General features: G+C 45.8%; 1 protein-coding gene across 3 annotated transcripts in view; it reads left to right on the top strand.

Annotated features, from left to right (window-relative positions):
* Positions 1 to 25,110, top strand: part of LOC139460727 (centrosomal protein of 112 kDa-like) — a 64,223-nt gene that overhangs the window by 20,193 nt on the left and 18,920 nt on the right. For all 3 annotated transcript variants that reach the window (XM_071242204.1, XM_071242205.1, XM_071242206.1), the window contains exons 2-6: positions 11,851 to 12,006; positions 12,795 to 12,917; positions 13,474 to 13,655; positions 15,320 to 15,416; positions 22,702 to 22,858. In XM_071242204.1, the coding sequence (XP_071098305.1) occupies positions 11,863 to 12,006; positions 12,795 to 12,917; positions 13,474 to 13,655; positions 15,320 to 15,416; positions 22,702 to 22,858 (703 nt within the window). In that variant the 5' untranslated portion in view covers positions 11,851 to 11,862. The remainder of the gene's footprint in view (positions 1 to 11,850; positions 12,007 to 12,794; positions 12,918 to 13,473; positions 13,656 to 15,319; positions 15,417 to 22,701; positions 22,859 to 25,110) is intronic.

Here is a 25,110-nt window from a genome sequence, read left to right as displayed (position 1 = left end):
GTTGTGTATGGTGGCGTTGTGTGTGGTGGCGTTGTGCGTGGTGTGGTTGTGCATGTATGGTGGTGTTGTGGGTGGTAGGGTTGTGTGTGGTGGCGTTGTGTGTGGTGGCGTTGTGTGTGGGGTGGTTGTGTATGATGGGGTTGTGCGTGGTAGGGTTGTGTGTGGTGGCGTTGTGTGTGGGGTGGTTGTGTATCATGGGGTTGTGCGTGGTAGGGTTGTGTGTGGTGATGTTGTGTGATGGGGTTGTGTTTGGTGTTTGGAGATTTGTCAAAGCCACATGTTTATCTCTTACTGCTTCAAGGCAGTCAACTTTAGGGGAACGACAAGACATTCAAGGCATTTGGTGAAAATATTTCAGTTACTTTTTACAACCCGAGGCGAATTTTCTTTGGGTTGGGTGTTGGATGAAATTAGGTTTTAACATCATTTTCTGGAACAATTGTTTTTATTAACACCTCATCTCTCCCCTTTCCCACGGACGGCCACTGATATCAACAGGCGCTTTCCATTTATATTCTACGTGTCCAGATTTAGAAGAAACGAATATCATATAAATGAATCCTTCGGTGACACGTTTCAACAAAAATAACAATTATTTGACCAAATATTGGCATACATATGTTACTTACTTCCCGAATAGATTATTTGCATTCATCGGGCTCTGCACCCCGTTTAAATATAGCTGTATGTGTGCTTGTGCTTGAACCTACCGTGAATCAATATACTTTATTTATAACACGTCTTGTATGTCTTGCTGCCAATGTTGAGTGACGTGACATACTTGGAGAACCAGTCATGTGCAGAAAGCTTATTAACAGAAGAGGCTCTGTCTATTCTTTAGATTATAAAGGTGGTTACGGAGGACAGAAATTTAGTTTAATACAATTTATATATTCTTCTCCGAGTACATGTGAACCGGACCAATTGTATCTAGGTTAAGCACTGCGAGGCAATCAAACCTAGTTACGCAACAGCGAATCAATTTGGTTGAAAAGCGACGAAATGTATTAAGAATTTACATTCTATTGCAGGTGCCCAATCCTTGGACTTAGCAGGGTAATATACCGATGGTCGTTCGATTTTCGAAATTTTTATCCGTTAATGCTGAGCCACTATTTTAAATATTATGCATGAATCTTCATTGTCGAACGTTCTGGAGAATGATCGGTTCCTCCTATGAGAATCTCTCCGTGAAGATCCGAGTCAGAATCTTCAGCAATCCACGCTTAGAGGAGGCGACTAACAGGTTTAGGTGATCAGATTTACTGACTTTGCAGTCACGTAGCTGTCAGAGTACAGCCCGGGCCTATCTCAGTCTCAGACGACGATATTACGCTGTCAAAAACTGTCCTGTGTAAGGTCTGTAAGCCACAATTCCTTGCGCCTTGAGTCGCCTGGACACTGTCTGTTTACTAAATATATGCCCTAAGGCATTCGTCGTTGAAGACGTCACTGTTATGAGTCAAATCCGGAGATACAAAGTACGCAAGTACCTGTCTTCATTGGGCGTAGTTACCCTGGGTCTGCCTGTTCTTGACATGTTTGATGTCTGCCCGATCTGTCTGTAACGTTGCATCAACACAGGAGCAACTAAAGCTCCAGTAATGTAGGCATAGGTGGCTCCCATCTGTACCATACCCAGACCCCGCTCGCGTTGTTCGGGTGTCAGTTGTGGTATTTCTGTGGCGTTTCATCAGTGTGAGTGTAATAAATATACCCTTATTGCACGTGTAGTTTCGGCTGCTCAAGCGGTATGTTTGTCACTTTTTCGCATTTTCTACTAAACGGTGTCGTGGACGTGCACCACTTTCTGCAAAGAGCATTGTTGTGTTTGGACGATTTGTTTTGCATTGATTTTTTTAACTTGTGTTTTTAAATTTTGCAATTTTATTTTTAAGTGGGTAAAGTTTCCTCGGGCCGTCAGCTGTATGGACAGTCATACATTAGCTTCGTATTGATTAAAGTGACATATCCCTTTATTGCTCTAGCCTTCACACCAAACCAGACGTTGTAACGGCAGTGCACCAGACGTGATACTTTACCTCCAATAACCCGGCTTAATACGCCTGCGCTAATTTCTCAATAGAGAATGTTCCCCCGCTGTGTTCAGTTACCGGCGTTGATATAAAGGGCGACTGCGAATTGATGTGTCGTTCAACAGCAGCGTGTGTCTGGTTTTGGGGGCCGATCATTTAATATTGTGGGGAAAACTGTATAGTTGTTTGAGATGGATTGTTTTATCAGCAAGACATGACATACGATTGTTTTATGTAAGACGTGAGGTGAGGTGAAATGGGTCTTTTTAAAGTGGTGTACTTAAGTTGCTTCGTGCATGCATGTATGCATGTGTGTGTGTGTGTATGTGCTTGTACTAGTCCGGACTAATATAATGCCGGTTTCATAGTGCTAACCCACTGAAATACCATGCCGCAGTTTAACATGAATACCCCACTCAGACACAGTATACTGACACCGACTCTTCGGGCGGACGCTCTACCACTAGACCACGGAGGCGGTCTGCATATGTGTATCATAATAGACTACGGACTTTTGCCGGCGCCTCATCGTGACGTTTATCGGTATTTCAACACGGAAGCAGACTAAGCCTTTATGTTCCCTTGCATAACGATGCTGTCCTGGGTCGATGAGCCATTACAGCGGCATAGTAGCGACGTCTTTTAACTGGGCCCTGATGTATTACTCGATCAATGTACAGGTACTCTTAGACAAGTATGAAACTCGATGAGGTTTTTCCTTTTTTTGTGTGATCCTAATTCAATTTTCACTGCTACACACGCCGATTATCATATAAAAAAAATTAGTGAGTTTGGTTTTACGCCGCTTTTAGGAATATTCCAGTAATATCACGGCGGGGGACACCCGAAATGGGCTTCACACATGTGGGAGTTCGAACCCGCGTCTTCAGCGTGACGAGCGAACGCTTTAACCACTAGGCTGGACCAGACAATCCAGTGATCATGAGCATCGATCACGCAATTGGGATACGATGACATGCATCAATGAGCCTGACCACCCCACCCCGTAAGTCGCCTCTTACGACAAGCATGGGTTGCGGAAGACCAAATCTAGCCCGGAATCTTCACGGGACCTGGGCAAGCAAGAAACCTATGATCATGGGTTCGAATCCCGGTTCGCCCTGATCTCGATTTGTCATCACAATCACCTGTGAAGTAACTCGAATGCCGTTTAAAGCTGCATTAAACCAACTTACTCATTCACTCACTCACTCACTCACTCACTTCACGCTTTCTGTCCGGGGTCTGTCTGTTTTGTCTCGATTATTTACCGTTATCCGTGATATAACTGGAATAAGGCAGATACTAAACATCATTCTCTCCTTTAAAAGACAACTGATACGATAATCTGAATCGAGAAAAAATCTACACAATAGGTCTGTATTCCTAGTGACCCGGGGCACGGGTGGCCCAGTCGTCTAAGGCGCCGCGATTAGCTGTGCAGAGTTGCGTCCCTTAGGCACGCCAGACGCCTGTGATTATGGGTTCGAATCCCGGTTCGCCCAGATTATGTTTCTAGGTTTGTCAGCACCATACCCGTGCTCGTGGGTTTCACCGAAGTGGTAAACGTCTGAGACCTGCATCACTTCGGGCTTTCCTCCCACATTAAGCTGACACGCTGTGATATAACTGGAATACTGTTAAATGCGGCGTTAAACACAACTCACTCACTCACTCCCAGTGACCCGTAATATATTATGGGGATGGGTCAGAGGGATTCAGGGGAGGGTCACCAAACATATGGCAGTCACTATGGGAGGGTCACAGAAAAAAAATATATTTGGGAAAGGTTATGAAAAATGCACATTTTATAATACAACAGTGTTTTTGTATTTTGTCTTTTCGGGTAGGATCGTCCAAAAATAAGACATGCATTAGCGGAGGGGAAATATTTTCAGTTCATTGGTACATAAAAAAATATCTTTTAACCCATCATATACACCCGACCCCACTGTCACCCCCAACCCCCACCCACCCCTGTAATACTGTAAATCGTGAAATTAATGCGTCTCCAAAAGAATGCGACCGCTGGCCATGAGTCAAATAATGCGACTCAATATGAATGCGACACTCCCCTCCTCTCAAGCATCAGTGCATTTATATCTAAAGAAATGTCCTCTGTCAGGTTTACAGGACAATCCTCTCATTTTTCGCATTTAATTCACGCTCGCGTTAATTTCAAGATTTACAGTAATTAATGACCGGCCTTCTCCAGATCTGCTGTGTGTCCCAGTCTGCATGGCCCGACCATTGCTCTCCATACTTGTTATGCAAGGAACACTCACAGGCTTTGTGAAAAACATGTTATAATACCGCCGTATTGCTGTATGATGGCCGGATCGATATCACGCTTAACAGCCGAGTTGCACTTTAAAGCAATGGTGTCCCATCTCCACAGACTCTTTACGAGAAGTATGTGGTTTTATGTCTTGCCTCATTGTATTCAGTGTCAACCAAATGAAAGTGATTATTTCATTAATGCTGACCTTGGATGATTCTCATACCGCGCGCCCTGAATGTGCATTGTCGTATCGTCATATGGACGTGACCCACAGTTAGTTTAGGGGAATGTGCGTTGTCATTACTTATGCATAGCTAGGAGTTGGCGTAGGTCCTGTTCCAGGTTGACTGGGATATTGTCTACCTAAGCGCGCTAAACATTGCGCGAATCAACAGTGGAACCAGTTATGTCCAGGGGACAATTTGATAGGCTTATGGAATATATAACTAATGTTATATTTGGGTTAACACTTTCTTAGTAAAGTACAGATTCTAGTACTTTCATGGGTTGAGTCCCGTCCGGGATTCGAACCCACACCTGCCAGGGTGAGGCACCTAATCGCCAGCACTCAAAGTCAGCGATCTAACCCACTCAGCCACCGAGGCTTCCACAAAAATGAAAGTCCGACAACTGGTAGTTTGTGTATGTGAGAGAGAGAGAGAGAGAGAGAGAGAGAGAGAGAGAGAGAGAGAGAGAGAGAGAGAGAGAGAGAGAGAGAGAGAGAGAGCAACATGATACGTCGTTACAAACAATATCGAAGTTACTGTCCATTAATGTTTCATGTCTTCATGTCATTCCAACTCCTAAATGCCAATCAAATGCCTGACGTGAAAAAAATGACGATCTGCACGAGGCTGCGCCACTCAAAAAAATATTAAATTATGTTGTGATGAGAAAATCGATGAGAAAAAGAAATTTGACAAGAAAAGCAAATTATCCTCCACTGACTGATTTTAACGTTTAACAGTATTCGTCACATTTGACAAATTGCTGTACAGCTTAACAGTATTCGTCACATTTGACATATTGCTGTACAGCTTAACAGTATTCGTCACATTTGACATATTGCTGTACAGCTTAACAGTATTCGTCACATTTGACATATTGAGAGACGATTTATGTTGCTGTAACTTAACCTCCATCTTCTTTGCTTGTTTCACTATTGTCAGTAATTTTAATTAGTTATTTATGTCTTATTATCCTATTTCCTCGAATAAATGACGAGTTTCGATTAAACGTCAGTGTGGGACGCCCAACTCAATCCACGCTCAAATCACTCAGTCATCCATTCACATAATTTTCATATTTTGGATTTTACGCTCAATGGAATGTGTTTCGGTGGGAAATCGAGACTAGTTATGCTCTAGCAATGATGTTATATATTTCTGCAAGAATGGCTACTTATGACGTGAGTATTGGTTGGTATCAACTGAATATCTGTAATTTCTGGGGTTTGTTTGACATGGATATTTGATATTGACCGGGCCACACATTTCAACAAGAGGTCAGCTGATGTGGTTTTAATAATATTGTATTCAGGAAACAATAGTTAAAATTAGTTACCTGACCAGACCACTAAATATTCATATCTCCTTTTAAAATAACACGTCTTTTACTACGCAACATTGCTGACAGTGTGGAACTGAATGCGATATTGCCATGATGAACGTGTTCACTAGGCGAGAGACCCGTGAAGATCCGGGGTATAATTGGTCTTCAGCATCCATTGCTTGCCGTAAAAAGGCGACTATGCTTGTCGTAAGAGGCGACTAACGGGATCGGGTGGTCAGGCTGCATGACTTGGTTGATGCATGTCATCATATCCCAATTGCGTTGATCGATGCTCATGATGTCAATCACTGGATTGTCTGGTCCAGACTCGATTATTTATAGACCGCCGTCATATGGCTGGAATCTGGCTGAGTGCGACGTTAAAACAACAAGCAACAACATCATTTGGCGAGACATTTAAAAAAATATGCAATAAAAGGTGCTGAAGATCTTTATAGTTGACTACAAGGGGCATGAGTGGCACGGGGACACGGGTTGCCCAGTCGTCTAAGGCGCCGTGATTCGCTGTGCAGAGTTGCGTCCCTTGGGCACGCCAGAAACCTATGATTATGGGTTCGAATCCCGGTTCTCCAGGATTATGTTTCTAGGTTTGTCAGTGCCAAACCCGCCCCCGCGGGTTTCACCAAGTGGTAAACATATGAGACCTGCATCACTTTCCTCCCAAATTAAGCTGACACGCCGCGATATAACTGGAATACTGTTAAAAGCGGCCTTAAACCCAACTCACTCGTTGACTTCAAACTTTAGTTTGTACACGTGCACATATCGTTAGCTACATCAGAAATTGTATATTTCATATTATATTGTTATCTCTAAATACCAGTTTTGAAAATCAAATCAGCAGACGCTACATAAATACCAATCACTTCTCAAGGCAAGGAACTGTCTGAATTCAGATTATTTTATTTGAAACCTGAATTCTTTAGACAGACGACATATGTAACTGTAAGACTGAGATCATTGTTATTAGGGAAACGGGAGTAAGCAGAATATATATATAGGACATTCTCAAAAAAATAAGTGGTAGAGCGTCCGCCCGGAGAGCGGAAGGTCAGGGGTTTGATCCCCGGCCACGTCATACCAAAAGACGTTAAAAGATGGTACTTGTTGTTACCCTGTCTGGCGCTCGGCATTAAGGGGCTAAAACAAGGACTGGTCGACTCGGAGTCAGTATACTGTGTCTGAGTGGGGTATTCATGTTAAACTGCGGCATGGTATCTCAGTGTGCTAGCACTATAAATCGGCATCAGTCCGACTAGTACAAGCAGCCACACACACACACACGTGCATGCACGTCGCTATATAAGTGCAAAAATCTTGGACGCGACGTTAAACCGAATTTCACCTCACACACCACAAAATAATAAACGAAACGGTGAATATATGTATGCATGTATGCATGTATGTATGTATGTATGTATGTATGTATGTATGTATGTATGTAAGTAAGTATATGTTTATTCACCGTCTCGTTGATTATTTTGTGAATTTCACATACCTATAACGGTGGATTCACATTCAACGTGGATTTGAGTAATGGATTCAGCCTAGGGTATATCCAATCGCTCTTAATACAATGGACGACATACGACTCCCCAACCCGACACTGATTAATGATTTATAATAAAATCACGTCGCTCACTATTAGTAATCCTATCTATTGGACATTAAACTAAATATCGAATGTGCCATAAATCTCTCACGTCGGTCATTATAACATTACCCCGGCAATGATCATGTTGTCTGTGTTGTATTATCGAGCAGTGCCTAGCCAGCAGCGGTTCTGCTGTCGCTAACAAACACTCGGCCAAATGTATACGTCGCCAAGTTTGGCCAGATACAAGTCGTACCTGAGACATTGTAAGAGTCTCCAACAAATACCTTCTTAACCTGACACAAGGGCCACGTCTCATCGTAGCCCTAAGGCGATCGTTACTCCAATACGTTAACATACACTTGCGACAGTCGTAGCCCTAAGGCGATCGTTACTCCAATACGTTAACATAGACTTACGACAGTCTAGCGCTAAGATGATCATAACTCCCATGCTTTAACATAGACATACAACAGCCTAGCGCTAAGATGATCATAACGCCCATGCTTTAACATAGACTTACGACAGTCTAGCGCTAAGGTGATCATAACTCCAATACGTTAACATACACTTGCGACAGTCGTAGCCCTAAGGCGATCGTTACTCCAATACGTTAACATACACTTGTGGCAGTCGTAGCACTAAGGCGATCGTAACTCCCATGCTTTAACATAGACTTACGACAGTCTAGCGCTAAGGTGATCGTAACTCCCATGCTTTAACATAGACTTACGACAGTCTAGCGCTAAGGTGATCGTAACTCCCATGCTTTAACATAGACTTACGCCTTAGCGCTACGATTGTCGTAAGTCTATGTTAAAATTTTCTAGTTACGATCGCCTTAGCGCTACGACTGTCGTAAGTCTATGTTAAAGCCTTGGAGTTACGCTCGCCTTAGCGCTACGACTGTCGTAAGTCTATGTTAAAGCCTTGGAGTTACGCTCGCCTTAGCGCTACGACTGTCGTAAATCTATGTTAAAATCTTCTAGCTACGCTCGCCTTAGCGCTACGACTGTCGTAAGTCTATGTTAAAGCCTTGGAGTTACGCTCGCCTTAGCGCTACGACTGTCGTAAATCTATGTTAAAATCTTCTAGCTACGCTCGCCTTAGCGCTACGACTGTCGTAAGTCTATGTTAAAGCCTTGGAGTTACGCTCGCCTTAGCGCTACGACTGTCGTAAGTCTATGCTAAAGTCTTTGAGTTACGCTCGCCATAGCGCTACGACTGTCTTTGTTGAAAACCTGACGGCCTATTCACGAAGCTGTCTAAGATAAGACAAATCTTAGCCATGTACGACAAAAATACGACTGCTATAAGAGCTATTCTTGAAACTGCCGTAAACCTTTCGCGACGCTATCTTACTTACGACACAAATTGTGCTAAGACAGAGAGCTCTTTTGTGAAAGCGGTAAAATAACCCGCTGATACCAGCCACAATCTCACTTCCCCCATCAAATGCTCCCTGAATTACATCAGACACTCCACAGACCCCAACGCGACACAATCGCAATTCCTCCAGACAGTCCCTCATTTTGCCTTCAGAGACGATGAGGATGACAAATTCATCACCTGAAGTCTTGTGGGTGTGTCAACTCGGATGAGGCTGTACGGGTCATTGTTCAATGTAGTCATGGGTGTAGTCCTTCTCCCGTGAGAAGGCTTTGAATGACTCGTGTTTGCCTACTATACCCAGTGTACTCACACACAGCCATGGCCTGTCCTTGACTCGTGGAAGGGGGGGGGGGGGGGGGGGGGGGAGGGAGTAAAGTGGAAGTGCTTGCCTTCCAACATACTCTATTTCTGTCTGCACACCTTGTATGGAATGTGAGATGCCTGGGTAACTATAATCACAGAGCATCGGTACACTCAACTGAACTGATATTATTTGAATAAAGTTATTAAATTGGCTCCAAATTCAGATCGATTATGTAAAATGTGTAACAGCCAAGATAGAGAGGATGAATACCACTTTTTACTTATATGTACTGCACTGTTGTTGGTTGTTGCTTCACGCCGCACTCAGCAATATTCCAGCTATATGACGGCGGTTTGTAAATAATGGAGTCTTGACCAGACAATCAAGTGATTGACATCATGAGCATCGATCCACTCAGTTGGGATGAGATGACATCCATCAACCAAGTCAGCGAGCCCGATCCCGTTAGTCGCCTCTTAGGACAAGCATAGTTGCTTTTTACTGTATGTATGTATGTATGTATGTATGTATGTATGTATGTATGTATGTATGTATGTATGTATGTATGTATGTATGTATGTATGCATGTATGTATACATGTACTACTTTAATGATCCAAATCTTGTGAAATTCCGACAATTGTTTAAAAATCTAGATAAATTAATAGTGCAAAAAATGCCATGTATATATACCACGCACAGTTATGTAGAACCAAAGTTGCAAAAAATAGTTAAAAGATTGTCCAGCACCTTGTGTGTGATCGTACACCAGCGACGTGGATCGTTACTCATAATATCAATCACTGGTTCGTCTGGTTTATCTTATTATGACGATGGTGTTTTGTAATGATGATGATTATAATGATAATCAAAATCTGAAATGACGATGATGATGCTTATGATGTTGTTGACGACGCTGATGATGACGACGACGATGATGTTGGTTAAAACAATAATAAAGATGATGACGATGATGATAACGACGACATTTTATGCCATTTTATAAAAATTGTTATGGAACAAGATCCCAACGACCAGGCCGTACACCAGGAAGTGCAATATAAAACCGAAATATTGATTTCAGTAATACAATATAGTGTACGAGTGTTCCCAGCGCGCCAGATCTAATGACGGCCCCCGGTACTCCGCAGACTGTTACAACCATAGAGGTCCATATCAAAGCTGCCCCCTCTCTGATTACACTGCCTGGGATCGAGATACAGTTCAAACATACTAGACACGAATAATAAAATCTGACAAAACTGCACTGTCAGCATTTCCTGCCGACTGGGGTCAGAGGTGGGGGTATCTTATCCCCTGTCTGTTTCCAATCAATTCTTAAGCTAGAGTTCCGATGTACGTGTCAGTCAGGGGCTGTATATCAGACTATGTAAACGAAGAATTAACGCGTCAATCTACACTTTGGGATGGCACCCTGGGAAGAGTTAATGCTATCACCGCGCAAGCATCATGAGCAGGAGTGAGTTAGTGAGTTGTGTTTAACGCCGCTTTTAACAGTATTCCAGTTATATCACGGCGTGTCAGCTTAATATGGGAGGAAATCCCGCAGTGATGCAGGTCTCAGACGTTTACCACTTGGTAAAACCCACGAGCACGGGTATGGTGCTGACAAACCTAGAAACATAATCTGGGCGAACCGGGATTCGAACCCACAATCATAGGTTTCTGGCGTGCCCAAGGGACGCAACTCTGCACAGCGAATCACGGCGCCTTAGACGACTGGGCCAACCTTGCCCCCTGATGGGCAGGAGTATATTCGGAGCTGTGTGCCTGCAATTCTGGTAGTCACATTAGACACGATAATATACGGAGCCATGTGCCTAAAATCTTACATATATGCGTTAATGTCCTCCTGGTGACTTTCTGTGGTCATATAATTTTCATACCTAATTTCGCCCGTTCCGCCAAATGGGGGTGAGTGAGTATGGTTTTACTCCGTTTTTAGCAATATTCCAGCAATATCACGGCGGGGGACACCAGAAATTGGCTTCACACATTGTACCCATGTCGGGAATCTAAAACCCGGGTCTTCGGCGCGACGAGCGAACGCTTTAACCACTTCTACCCGACCGCCCCTCCGCCAAATGGAATCTGTTTGGCGGATACTCAAAACTGGTTATTCTCTTGCATTGACGTTGTATGTATTTGGAATTGATAAAATGGTAATATTGAGTATGGGATTGGCGGTATGGGAGACGAATATTTGAATTTCTGCACACAGTGCTTGAGTGGATGGGTGTCAAATAAATCAGTGTGTGTGTGTTTGCGTGTGCGTGGGCGTGTGCGTGGGCGATGGCGTGGGCGTGGGCGTGGGCGTGGGCGTGGGCGTGGGCGTCTTTTCAATTTTTGTATTTTATCTGCTTGATAATACACGTAGGTATTTCAAAAACAAGAAGAAATATCTGGGTCAGTTAGGTGACCATGCCATTTGCAGCTTATTTTTCGTTTTTGTTTGTTGTTCAACTCCGCAGTCAGCAATATTGCAGCTATATGACGCCTGTCTGTAAATAATCTAATCTGAACCAGACAATCCAGTGATTGAAATCATGAGCTTCGATCTATGCCACGGGGATACGCTAAATGAATTCTGCACGATTACGGGCGCCTTAGGCCAGTTCTACGTAACTTAACCGGTGGTTTGTGTGTTCCAGAACCGATTTACTATGGGGTGCAGCACATCATCGCCAGCCAGCCACGCCCCTCCGACCCAAGGGTATCCGAGGCAAGCCCACAGACCCGTCGCCAACGTCCCACCACAGCAACAACAGCAGCAACAGCAACAGACGCCGGCACACGACCCTAAAATTGTAAGTACAATGTACACCCGTTCCGTGTCTCATAAAATACCATAAGGCAAACGGCCTCACCGGTGGCCTTATATTTACTCCCAGAATTCCCATGCCATTGAACTCATTACTTCGACCATCAAGTGAGTGAGTGAGTATGGTTTTACGCCGCTTTTAGCAATATTCCAGCAATTTCACGGAGGGGGACACCAGAAATGGGCTTCACACATGGTACCCATGTCGGGAATCGAACCCGGGTCTTCGGCGTGACGAGCGAACGCTTGAACCACTAGACTACCCGACCGCCCTTCGACCATCAAGGCAAGGTCAGGCGACATACACTCACCACTCTCGGTCCGCTCGATACTACAGCTACGTTTTGAGCCCGATTTAAATTACGTGACGTCAAGAACAGCCGTCCAATCAAATGACACTCATGAGCGAGAGAAATTGTGTGCTAAGTTAGTGATGAAAGAGATTGAGATAGTGACGTCAATTCCGAGACTAAAGTTTGGTCGTGAATGTGTTCAAGGTATTTATCACACCAGAATGGAGATGAGTGAGTGAGTATTGTTTTACACCGCTTTTTGCAATATATGAGCAATATCACAGCGAAGGAGAACCAACAATGGACTTCACACATTGTACCCATGTGGGGAATCGAACCTGGGTCTTCGGTGTTACGAGCGAACGCTTTAACCACTAGGCTATCCAACCGCCCCTTAATGGGAATGTAAATCCCTGGATAATCGAGGATGTCTTTTATGTAAACCTGTGTTAGTAATGTAATGATATTTTTATCAATACAGTTGGCTGCACAGCAAGAGGAAGAGCGCCGTCGTCTGGAACAGCAGCAACAACAAGCAGCATTCCAACAACAACAACAACAACAACAACAGCAGCAGCAGCAGCAAGAACAACAGCAACAACAGGTCAGCCTGCGCAACCCTGCAAAAATAACAAACGAAAATGTGTTCCGCGTAAATTTCGGTGTTGTGTGTTTGTACCGGTCGTAATGAACAAAAATGTCATCTTAACCTCAAAGAACCTAGTGTGACACCTGGTGTCATGACTGATTTTCAGCGATCTATTCACATAATTTTTACAGCTATTTTACTCCAAATGGAATCTGATTTTACGGATAATTAAGACGGGTTACTCTCTTGCATTGACGTTTTTTTTAATGGATAAAATGGTGATATTGAGTATGGGATAGCGGTCTGGGATACGAAAATTTGAATTTCTGCATTTCAAGAACCTTATAGCACACATTTGTTTCGCGAACACCTGGTGTCATCACTGATTTTCAGTGATCCATTCATATAATTTTCACCTCTATTTTGATTTGGAACTTGTTTCGTCGGATAATCAAGACTGATTAAATCCTTGAATTCGTTTTCCGGGGCATTTTGGATCAACTAAATCATGTATTCGGTAAACCATTCAGCGGATAGAGGTACGAGTATATCCTGTTTTTTAATGTTTCAGGCTAACTCTAAAGAGGACATTATGGCTATGTTCAGGAAATATATCGACCTGGAGAAAAGGATCCGGGAACACGAGTCCATGAACTCTGTAGGCACTTTCCAGATAAAGCGGGACCAACTGGTAGATATCAAGGTCACGGTAGAGCAGATGGAGAAACACTACAAAGAGGCTTGTCAGAAAGTGTGAGTAATATATCCTGGAGGACGTCGCGTGGAGAAACACTTCATGAGTGAGTGAGTGAGTTTGGTTTGACGCCGCTTTTAACAGTATTCCAGTCATATCCCGGCGTGTCAGCTTAATGTGGGAGGAAAGCCCGAAGTGATGCAGGTCTCAGACGTTTACCACTTCGGTGAAACCCACGAGCACGGGTATGGTGCTGACAAACCTAGAAACATAATCGGGGTGAACCGGGATTCGAACCCACGATCATAAGTTTCTGGTGTGCCTAAGGGACGCAACTCTGCACAGCGAATAGCGGCGCCTTAGACGACTGGGCCACCCGTGCTCACTTCATGAGGCTTATCAGAAGGTGTACGTCCCTTGGACTTGCCAGAATTGTTTGATAGTGGTGGGTTCGAATGCAAGAATCGTTCTGATTATGTTTCTTGGTTTGTACGCACTATTACATGCTGGTCGGTGTCATCAAAGTCGTAAACGTCTGAGACGTGCACCCAGCTCTCCTCTCACATGACTGAAATACTGTGCATCGCTGTGGAGGCCTATTGGGATATTGCTTTCAATTATGGCCGCGAGAAAGCGACAGCACGAGACGAGTAAGCGATATTCTCATCTCTTGGTATAGCTTTCTCTTCTCATGGTGTCGCTTTCTCGCCTCGTGGTGTCGCTTTCACGTCTCATGTTATCGTTTTCTCTTCTCGTGTTATGGCTTTCTCGCCTTCTCGCGGCCATAATTGACGGCGAGAAAGCGATGTCCCCTCTCGGCCACCATACATCTCATGCACTCCTCAAAAGAGGAAACGGGGGCACGGGTGGCCCAGTCGTCTAAGGCGACACGTTTCGCTGTGCAGAGTTGCGTCCCTTGTTCAAGCCAGAAACCTATGATTGTGGGTTCGAATCCCGGTTCACCCCGATTATGTCTCTAGGTTTGTCAGCACCTTCCGTGCTCGTGGGTTTCACCGAAGTGGTAAAGGTCTTAGACCTGCATCACTTGGGGCTTTCCTCTCACATTAAGCTGACACGACGCGATAAAACTGGAATAATGTTAAAAGCGGCGTTAAACCAAACTCACTCACCCAAACAGGAAACATTGTTGAAAGGTAAACTACCGGGCATACGAAAGTATACACCATATTTGATGGTAGCTTAAATGAAACAAACAAGAAATGGTTATTAGATGGTGATGTATTTGGGTATAATGCGGGTAGCATAGCCATGTTTTGGACCTAAATTTTGCGCTGTTTCGACGACCAGTTTCATCCAAGTAACGTTTTGATAACGTTTATAATTTTTTGGGCCACATCAAATTTTCAATAGTGTACATTATTTTGTCCGGCAGTGTAGATGATGTAGTTTCGTTTGTGTATGGAAAGTGAGTGAGTGAGTATGGTTTTACGCCGCTTTTAGCAATATTCCAGCAATATCACGGCGGGGGACACCAGAAATGGGCTTCACACATTGTACCCATGTCGGGAATCGAACCCGGGTCTTCAGCGTGACGAGCGAACGCTTTAACCACTAGGCTACCCGACCGCCCCTGTGTATGGAAAGAGAATCACAACAATGGTTGTCATACTGTGCAGGATCAAGTTATTAATGTGGATAATCGATGAATATTGACGGATGTCGTGTTGATTTTATAACACATACCCGCCATGTTGGTGTACAGGGAGAAGGAGAAGGCTGATGTGGACAACATGAACCAACCCAGCGTTAAGGCGATCATGGACCAGACCACATTCGATGCCAAAATGTCCAAGGAACAGGTAAAATACATTGTTGCTGTTTAATAATAGTGTTAAATAGATGACTCTGTTGTGTCATGTCAAGTCTGCCATCTGTCGAACATTGGTACACACATCAGCCATAGTGCTGGGGCACACACTGAAAGCACAAACGTCTAAGGCGCCACAGCTTATGATCTTGGGTTCGAATCCCATATTCAACCTTATAATGTTTCTATGTTTATAAGTATCATACCCGTGCTCGTGGGTTTCACCAACGTGGTAAACGTCTAAGCCCTGCATCACTACCGGCTTTCCCTTCAACATAAATGTAACACGCCGTGATATACAGTAAACTACGGTTATAACGAACTCAAAGGGACCACTAATTTTAGTTCGTTATAACCGTAGTTCGTTATAAGCATATATACAGCATAACTACAGCAAATAGTCGGGACAAAAAAGTTAGTTCGTTATATCCGTCAGTTCGTTATAAGCGTGTTCGTTATAAAGGTAGTTTACTGTAACTGAACTATAATACATTATTTTTAGTGGGGTTAATCCAAACTCACTCACTAACTCACCCATACCAGTGTTCGACATAACTGCCTGTCGAGTTAAATACACAACATTTTAACCCCCACTCCCTGGTGTTATCCCTTTGGGATTCGGAGCAGGATGCAACCCCAGAGCCTCTGGTTACAGGCGGATTATGTGTTTGTTTGTTTGTTGTTTAACGCTCACCAATATTCCATCTAAATGACAGCGGTCTGTAAATAATCGACCGTCTCCGTGGTTTCGATTCCCGGCCGCGTCATACGAAAAAGACGTTAAAACATGGTACTTGTTGTTACCCTGTCTGATCATCGGCATTAAGGGGCTTCAACAAAGCCTTGTCGGCTCGGAGTCAGTACACTGTGTCTAAATGGGGTCATTATGTTAAACTGCGGCATGGTACCTCAGTGCGCTAGCACTATGAATCGGCATTAGTCCGGACTAGTACAAGCAGCCACACAGTCACGTGCATGCACGTCGCTATATAAGTGCAATAATCTTGGACGCGACGTTAAACCCCATTTCACCTCACGTCACCTGTAAATAATCAAGATACAATGACATGCATCAACCAAGAGAGCGATCCCGTTAGTCAGCGATCCCGTTAGTCGTCTCTTACCACAAGCATGGGTTGCAGAAGACATATTCTAACCCGGATCTTCACGGGGCACAATCAGAATTGTGATAGGTCCAGATGAACGTGCAGTATACATAGTCAGACTTGTCTTCAAACTGTGTATACATTAGGGAGCAGTTCAAAGATTATCTAGCATATGAAACTTAATTCCGTAAGTGTTTGATCCCTCGACCCAACTCCCAAGGAAATGAAAAACCAATAATGAGTGAAACGGTTGACATCCGTTCAGAAATTCTTTGGTATCGCGAATCTTACTTCACAATGTTTGTGGTGCGACAGACTCGAGGACTTTGAAAATTTGATTTTGACGAGCTGAAAACTTGCAGGCCTGTTACCTCTGCCAGCACACTCCAAAACTCAAGGGTAGAATAGGTCTTCATCAACCCGTGCTTGCCGTAAAAGGTGACTATGCTTGTCGTAAAAGGCAACTAACGGGATCGGGTGGTCAGGCTCGCTGACTTGGTTGATGCATGTCATCGATCCCAATTGCGTGGATAGATGCTCATGATATTAATCACTGGATTGTCATGTCCAGACTCGATTATTTACAGACCGCCGTGATATGGCTGGAATACTGTTGAGTGCAGCGTTAAACAAGAAACCAACCAAAACTCAAGGAATTAAGATTTTTATACGAAAGCAAATTTCACACTGCTCCCTGATGTAATGTTTTTAGGCATTTAGAGCTTGGAAGAACACTGTACAGTCCAATTATCTAACTTTTAAACAAAAGAACCCTGAATATGTGGTTTACTTCGTCATAATCAATGTCACTTCTTTCTACCAGATGATACGAATGAAACATGTTTCAGTACACAGCGACACAGTATCAATAGTTGTGTTTGTATGACTATATGTTTACCAGACAGGAAAGGCAAATACAATCATACACCGTTGTGTCGAACTTATGGATATCTCGAAGTAAAAGCTTAGTTTCTGCGTATTGCTTCTTTCTTTATCATTTTCGGTTTTGTCAAACTTCGGATAACTCGAAGTATTTACGTAGGTCCTTTCAACTTCGACACAACGGTGTTTGACTGTATTATTTCTTGTTGATGTTCAGGATTACCAGGGGGCACGGGTGGCCCAGTCGTCTGAGGCGCCGCGATTCGCTGTGCAGAGTTGCGTCCCTTTGGCACGCCAGAAACCTATGATTGTGGGTTCGAATCCCGGTTCGCCCAGATTATGTTTCTAGGTTTGTCAGCACCATACCCGTGCTCGTGGGTTTCACCGAAGTGGTAAACGTCTGAGACCTGCATCACTTCAGGCTTTCCTCCCACATTAAGCTGACACACCGCGATATAACTGGAATATTGTTAAAAGCGGCGTTAAACCCAACTCACTCACTCAGGATTACCTTGGCAACCATAGCGTCAGCTGAATGGTGTAGATGCCAAAAATGAAGATGTTATCATAACAGGTCCTTGTCTTCAACACCCTCATGTTGTATTACTTTAATATTATATTTATATTTCCAACACAGCCAAAGCAACCCAGACCTGTTAAGTAGACTTTCGCTATATTTGTCAACAAAGTGACACTCTTTGCTATGTTCCACAGCACATGTTTAATGCATGGCGTAACGAATGTGGTTACTCATCCTCGGTTGGTCAGGGTATTATATCTTCATTCTATTATTATTTTATATATGTGCGTGCGTGCGTGCGTGTGCATGTGCGTGGACACAGTCGCGCCCACCCTCGTAAAGACCCGGGGTAAAATTGGTTTTCAGCAACCCATGCTTGTCTTTAGAGTCGGCTGGGATGGTCTGGTAGCCTAGTGGTTAAATCGTTCGTTCGTCACCTGGGTTCGATTCCCGGCACAGGTACAATGTGTGAAGCCCATTTCTTCAGTCCCCCGAGTGACATTGCTGGAATATTGCTATTACTCACTTTAAGGTCGACTATGCTTGTCGTAAGAGGCGACTAACGGAATCGGGTGGTCAGGCGCGCTGACTTGGTTGATGCATGTCATCGTATCCCTGTTGCGTAGACCGATGCTCATACTGTCAATCACTGAATTGTCTGGTCCAGAATTGATTATTGACGGGCCGCCGTCATATAGCTGGAATATTGCTGAGGTCGGAGTTAAACAACAAACAAACAACAAACATTAAAAGATAAAAATAGACAAAGAATCACACTACGTCGTTTCTTCACGTTTGAAAGATTGCCGCGAATAGGTGCAAGGTTGCTGATGCGGCGTAAAACAATAATCGCTCACTCACTCATGTTTGAAAGAATCGGCGATATCATCATTCGACTCCCTTCCCGACTCGCTATTGCGTCTCAGATACAGCCCGGACGTCTTGTAGCAGACGTGTCTAACAACTCAAAAAAACATTTTCTCAATCTAAAAGATAATTTAAATATAAAATGCATTCAATGGGTGTTCAGTCGGACGAGACTGCAATTTCGAATGTTGGTCTATGTCGAACTTGCGTTCAGAAGAGGCAAAATGTTGGTTGTTGCTAATAAGCCGATGTTCGAGATAAAGGTTGCTAATAAGCCGATGTTCGAGATAAAGGTTGCCAATAAGCCGATGTTCGAGATAAAGGTTGCTAATAAGCCGATGTTCGAGATAAAGGTTGGTAATAAGCCGATGTTTCAGATGAAGGTTGGTAATAAGCTGATGTTCGAGATAAAGGTTGCTAATAAGCCGATGTTCGAGATAAAGGTTGTGATAAGTTAGTGACGAGAGATGTAGCTGGTGACGTCACTTCCGAAACGAATGTGTTTATCATTATAGAATGGAGATATGACACACTGGGTACCCTAGGATGATACTTCTTTTACGTTTCAACCAACAAGGGTAGATCTGCATGAATTACAACCGTACTGGGCACTTCACCTTATAGTTACCTATGGCTGCTTGTCCTCACTCTACGACCGCCTCCGTGGTCTAGTGGTAGAGCGTCCGCCCGGAGAGCGGAAGGTCCGGGGTTCGATACCCGGCCGCGCTCGGCATTAAGGGGCTAAAACAAGGACTGGTCGGCTCGGAGTCAGTATACTGTGTCTGAGTAGGGTATGCATGTTAAACTCCCGCATGGTATCTCAGTGAGCTAGCACTATTAATCGGCATCAGTCCGGACTAGTACAAGCAGCCACACACTCACACGTGCATGCACGTCGCTATATAAGTGCAATAATCTTGGACGCGACGTTAAACCCCATTTCACCTTACCTACCTCACCCTACACAACATAGAATACTGTGAACCTGGCTCACCAGCCTTAGTAAGCAGTGGTCTATGTGTAAGAGTTTTCTGAAATGTCTCTGTGGCTTATGGGTAACTAAATAAAAAAGTACACGCTATTTTTAAACAATTCTTTATAACTTTTCATAGCTACGGATATCTTTTAGGGCCATTTGTTTGTTTTGTTTGTTTTTTCTTGAAATTTCAAGTTATTAAGTGGAAATTTCAAGATAATAAGTGAAAATTTCAAGATAATAAGTGAAAATTTCAAGTTAATATTTTGAAATTTCAAGAAAAAACAACAACAAAAAACCCAAACAATTGGCCCCAAAAGGTTTCCGTACATAATTGATCTTCCTTATCTTAAAATTCCAAATATGTTGATGCTTGTTCAGGTTTATTTTGATTGAAGCCTTGAAATGCATGACGTTTATTACCAAGATTATGGCAATAATTGGATGGAGACATCCCACGTACCAGTTCATTCGAACAGTTGACCTGAATAGACTAATGCACTCATTTACTGTCGATAGACCGTGTTCATCAAATTCAGTATGAAAGGGAGGTAATCGCATAGTGGTCAAAGACATTGTGTAAGATGTGAAGAGGGCGTCATTAAAACCGATATCGTTCATATTGTTTTGAACATGCCTGTATTGGTTTAAGGAACATTGTTTTATTTTAAATTTAATTTCTTGGCTATTTTAATTAAGATAATTTCTTGCCGCCGTGTTGATGTCTTGCATCAAGATTATCCTGTTATAGTGTTGAGCTCACTTGTCTTTCCCCGCGGTAGTCGTCGTTGTCGTTCACGAACCGCCTTCATGGTGTAGTTGATAGACCGTCTGTCGGAAGGGGCGAAAGTTGCCGCGTCATAACAAGAGATGTCAAAATATGCCTGCTGCTTGGCAGGGATTGAGTGAGTGAGTGAGTGAGTGAGATTTTACGCCGCTTTTAGCAATATTCCATGTCGGGAATCGAACCCGGATCTTCGGCGTGACGAGCTAACGCTTTAACCACTAGGCGGCAGGGATTGAGTCAAGGATTGGTCGGCTCGGCGTAGGGTATCCATGTTAAACTGCGGCATAGCATCTCAGTGGGCTGGCACTGTAAAACCGGTAAAGGTCCTAACTACAGTTCAAGCAGCTACACACATGCACGTCGCTATGTAAGTGAAATATTCTTTACTGCGAGGTTAAACCACATAAAACTTCCCTCAAACTCTCCTCTTATTGTAGAGACCGCCTCCGCGGTCTAGTGGTAGAACGTCCGACCGGAGAGCGGAAGGTCCGGGGTTCGATCCCAAAATACCAAAATACGTTAAAAGATGGTACTTGTTGTTACTCTGCTTGCGCTCGGCTTTAAGGGTCTAAAGCAAAGACTGGTCGCCTCGGAGTCATGTTAAACGGCGGCATGGTATCTCAGTGATCTAGCACTATAATTCGGCATCAGTCCGGTCTAGTACAAGCAGCCAAACAAACGTGAATGCACGTCGCTTTTTAAGTGCAATAATCTTAGACGCTCTCTCCCCTCCTTGTACAAACAAAGCCTTTGAATTAGAAATTCAATATGGCACACAGGCTGTCATCTTTGCTTTTAAATAAAGAGCCATAGCAACGTTTATTGTGAAAACTTGTTCCTTTGAAATCATTTATAGGCCATCATTCAGAAAGCCACCATGGCTTTCGTCGTTATTTATACACAGGCTTACGTAGCTTTAGTCAAGTGGGACCAGACGTTAAATAAATAGGACACATGTTTACCTACGAGTTTCATTTCAGTGAAAGTTTCGTTTTATAATGTTCTTTACAATTACGGGGAGGCGGGTCGCCCAGTTGTCTAAGGTGCCACAATTCGCTGTGCGGAGTTGCGTCCCTTGGACACGCCAGAAATCAGTGATCGTGGGATCGAATCCCGGTTCGCCCCGATTATGTTTCCAGGTTTGTCAGCACCAAACCTGTGCTCTTGGGTTTCACCAAAGGGCTAACGTCTGAGACTTGCATCGCTTCGTGATATAACTGGAATACTGTTGAGAACGGCGTTAAACCCAACTTACTCACTCTTTGCAATTACAATCATAGACATATGGAATCGACTGGTGTACTGTGAACTGTCGTAAATACGAATGTCGTCATTTTGTTTGTCATAGAATACATCAGTGTTAAGGACGTTCCGATCTTTTGTCCAACGTCATAGATACTGCTGGCCGTACACATGAATCAGACCCGTGAAGATCCGGGGTAGAATAGGTCTTCAGCAACCAATGCTTGCCCTAAAAGGCGACTATGCTTGTCGGAAGAGGCGACTAACCGGATCGGGTAGTCAGGCTCGCTGTCTGGGTTCAAACATGTCATCGGTCCCGATTGCGTGGATGGATGCTCATGATGTCAGTCACTGGATTGTCTGGTCCAGACTCGAGTATTTACAGACCGCTGTCATATAGCTGGGATATTGCTGAGTGCGACGTTAAACACCAAACAAACAACACATGAATCAGTCAGCATGTTCAAGAGCACGTGAGCACGTTCAGCTGCATGCTGTACACTTGTGAACCGCTTATTCACCATGGTATCATTTTCCCGAAGCAAGGGAGTTAACTGACTGTAAAAGTTGAGTTTCCACCATTGCCGAACTAGGCAAGAACGTCGTGGCCCGATCGTGGCGTATCCAATTGCTATTGCTTACGAGTTATGTCCCTTCTATGTCCCTACTACTGACCAATCAGGTCCATCTCTCAAATCACTCAAATCACTTACATTTGCTTCGAACAAAATGCCATGTTGTTTACGAACCGGGTGTCGTTACGCGAATTTGATAAGCGTTCAGCCAAAATAGAGTATTAGCCAATCAGTGAGGAGTAACTCGTATACCCAGAGGGTTCTACACCGATATCCGTGCTGTATAACTGAGTATAACACTGTCGTCGTGTCGTGTGTGCAGGAGGAGTATCTGGAGGCCGTCAACGAGCAGGAGGTCGCCCAGAAGCAGCTGGAGGGAATCAGGTTCCAGGCGGCGACACTGGAGAAGGAGGTCCAGCAGCTTGAGAAGGATGTCCAGGGTATCAACGGACTGTACGGCGATCAGGACGACCTTCTGGGTGAGCTGGGTGTAGCGGGGTGTAGCGGGGTGTAGCGAGGTGGGGCGGGGTGTAGCGAGGTGCAGCAACTGGAGATGGATGTCCAGGGTATCAATGGGCTGTACGGAGAGCAGGATGACCTTCTGGGTGAGCTGGGTGTACCGGGGTGTAGCGAGGTGTAGCGAGGTGCAGCAGCTGGAGAAGGATGTCCAGGGTATCAACGGACTGTACGGCGAGCAGGACGACCTTCTGGGTGAGCTGGGTGTAGCGGGGTGTAGCGGGGTGAGTGGGGTGTAGCGGTTGAGCTGGGTGTAGCGAAGTGTAGCGGGGTTAGTCGGTGTTTAGCGGCATGTAGTGGGGTGTAGCGGGTGTAGCGGCATGTAGCGGGGTGAGGCGGTGTTTAGCGGCATGTAGCAGTGTGTAGCGGTGTTTAGCGGCATGTAGCGGTGTGTAGCGGGGCGACCGTGGTGTAGCGGGATGAGCGGTGTTTAGCGGCATGTAGCAGGGTGTAGCGGTGTTTAGCGGCATGTAGCAGGGTGTAGCAGGTTGAGCGGGGTGACCGTGGTGTAGCGTGGAGTAGCTGGGTGTAGCGAGGTGAGCGGGGTGTAGCAGGTTGAGCGGGGTGACCGTGGTGTAGCGTGGAGTAGCGGGGTGTAGCGAGGTGAGCGGGGTGTAGTAGGGTGAGCGGGGTGACCGTGGTGTAGCGTGGAGTAGCGGGGTGTAGCGGGGTGAGCGGGGTGTAGTAGGGTGAGCGGGGTGACCGTGGTGTAGCGTGGAGTAGCGGGGTGTAGCGAGGTGAGCGGGGTGTAGCAGGTTGAGCGGGGTGACCGTGGTGTAGCGTGGAGTAGCGGGGTGTAGCGAGGTGAGCGGGGTGTAGCGAGGTGAGCGGGGTGACCGTGGTGTAGCGAGGTGAGCGGGGTGTAGCGAGGTGAGCGGGGTGTAGCGGGGTGAGGCGGGGTGAGTGAGGTGTAGCGGCATGTAGCAGGTTGAGCGGGGTGACCGTGGTGTAGCGTGGAGTAGCGGGGTGTAGCGAGGTGAGCGTGGTGACCGTGGTGTAGCGTGGAGTAGCGGGGTGTAGCGAGGTGAGCGGGGTGACCGTGGTGTAGCGTGGAGTAGCGGGGTGTAGCGAGGTGAGCGGGGAGACCGTGGTGTAGCGTGGAGTAGCGGGGTGACCGTGGTGTAGCGAGGTGAGCGGGGTGACCGTGGTGTAGCGTGGAGTAGCGGGGTGTAGCGAGGTGAGCGGGGTGACCGTGGTGTAGCGTGGAGTAGCGGGGTGACCGTGGTGTAGCGAGGTGAGCGGGGTGACCGTGGTGTAGCGAGGTGACCGTGGTGTAGCGTGGAGTAGCGGGGTGTAGCGAGGTGAAGGTGGTGTAGCGAGGTGAGCGTGGTGTAGCGGGGTGTAGCGAGGTGAGCGGGGTGTAGCGGTGTGTAGCGAGGTGAGAGGGGTGTAGCGAGGTGAGCGGGGTGACCGTGGTGTAGCGTGGAGTAGCGGGGTGTAGCGAGGTGAGCGGGGAGACCGTGGTGTAGCGTGGAGTAGCGGGGTGACCGTGGTGTAGCGAGGTGAGCGGGGTGACCGTGGTGTAGCGTGGAGTAGCGGGGTGTAGCGAGGTGAGCGGGTGACCGTGGTGTAGCGTGGAGTAGCGGGGTGTAGCGAGGTGAGCGGGTGACCGTGGTGTAGCGTGGAGTAGCGGGGTGTAGCGAGGTGAGCGGGGTGACCGTGGTGTAGCGTGGAGTAGCGGGGTGACCGTGGTGTAGCGTGGAGTAGCGGGGTGACCGTGGTGTAGCGTGGAGTAGCGGGGTGTAGCGAGGTGAGCGGGGTGACCGTGGTGTAGCGTGGAGTAGCGAGGTGAGCGGGGTGTAGCGTGGTGTAGCGAGGTGAGCGGGGTGACCGTGGTGTAGCGTGGAGTAGCGGGGTGTAGCGAGGTGAGCGGGGTGACCGTGGTGTAGCGTGGAGTAGCGGGGTGACCGTGGTGTAGCGTGGTGTAGCGAGGTGAGCGTGGTGACCGTGGTGTAGCGTGGAGTAGCGGGGTGACCGTGGTGTAGCGTGGAGTAGCGGGGTGTAGCGAGGTGAGCGGGGTGACCGTGGTGTAGCGAGGTGAGCGGGGTGACCGTGGTGTAGCGAGGTGACCGTGGTGTAGCGTGGAGTAGCGGGGTGTAGCGAGGTGAAGGTGGTGTAGCGAGGTGAGCGTGGTGTAGCGGGGTGTAGCGAGGTGAGCGGGGTGTAGCGGTGTGTAGCGAGGTGAGAGGGGTGTAGCGAGGTGAGCGGGGTGACC

Source organism: Haliotis cracherodii, unplaced genomic scaffold (assembly GCF_022045235.1).
Source record: "Haliotis cracherodii isolate W230 unplaced genomic scaffold, xgHalCrac1.p SCAF_14, whole genome shotgun sequence".
Lineage (NCBI taxonomy): Eukaryota > Metazoa > Mollusca > Gastropoda > Lepetellida > Haliotidae > Haliotis > Haliotis cracherodii.
The sequence above is the reverse complement of the archived record's forward strand: the minus strand, read 5'-3'. Positions and strand labels throughout refer to the sequence as shown.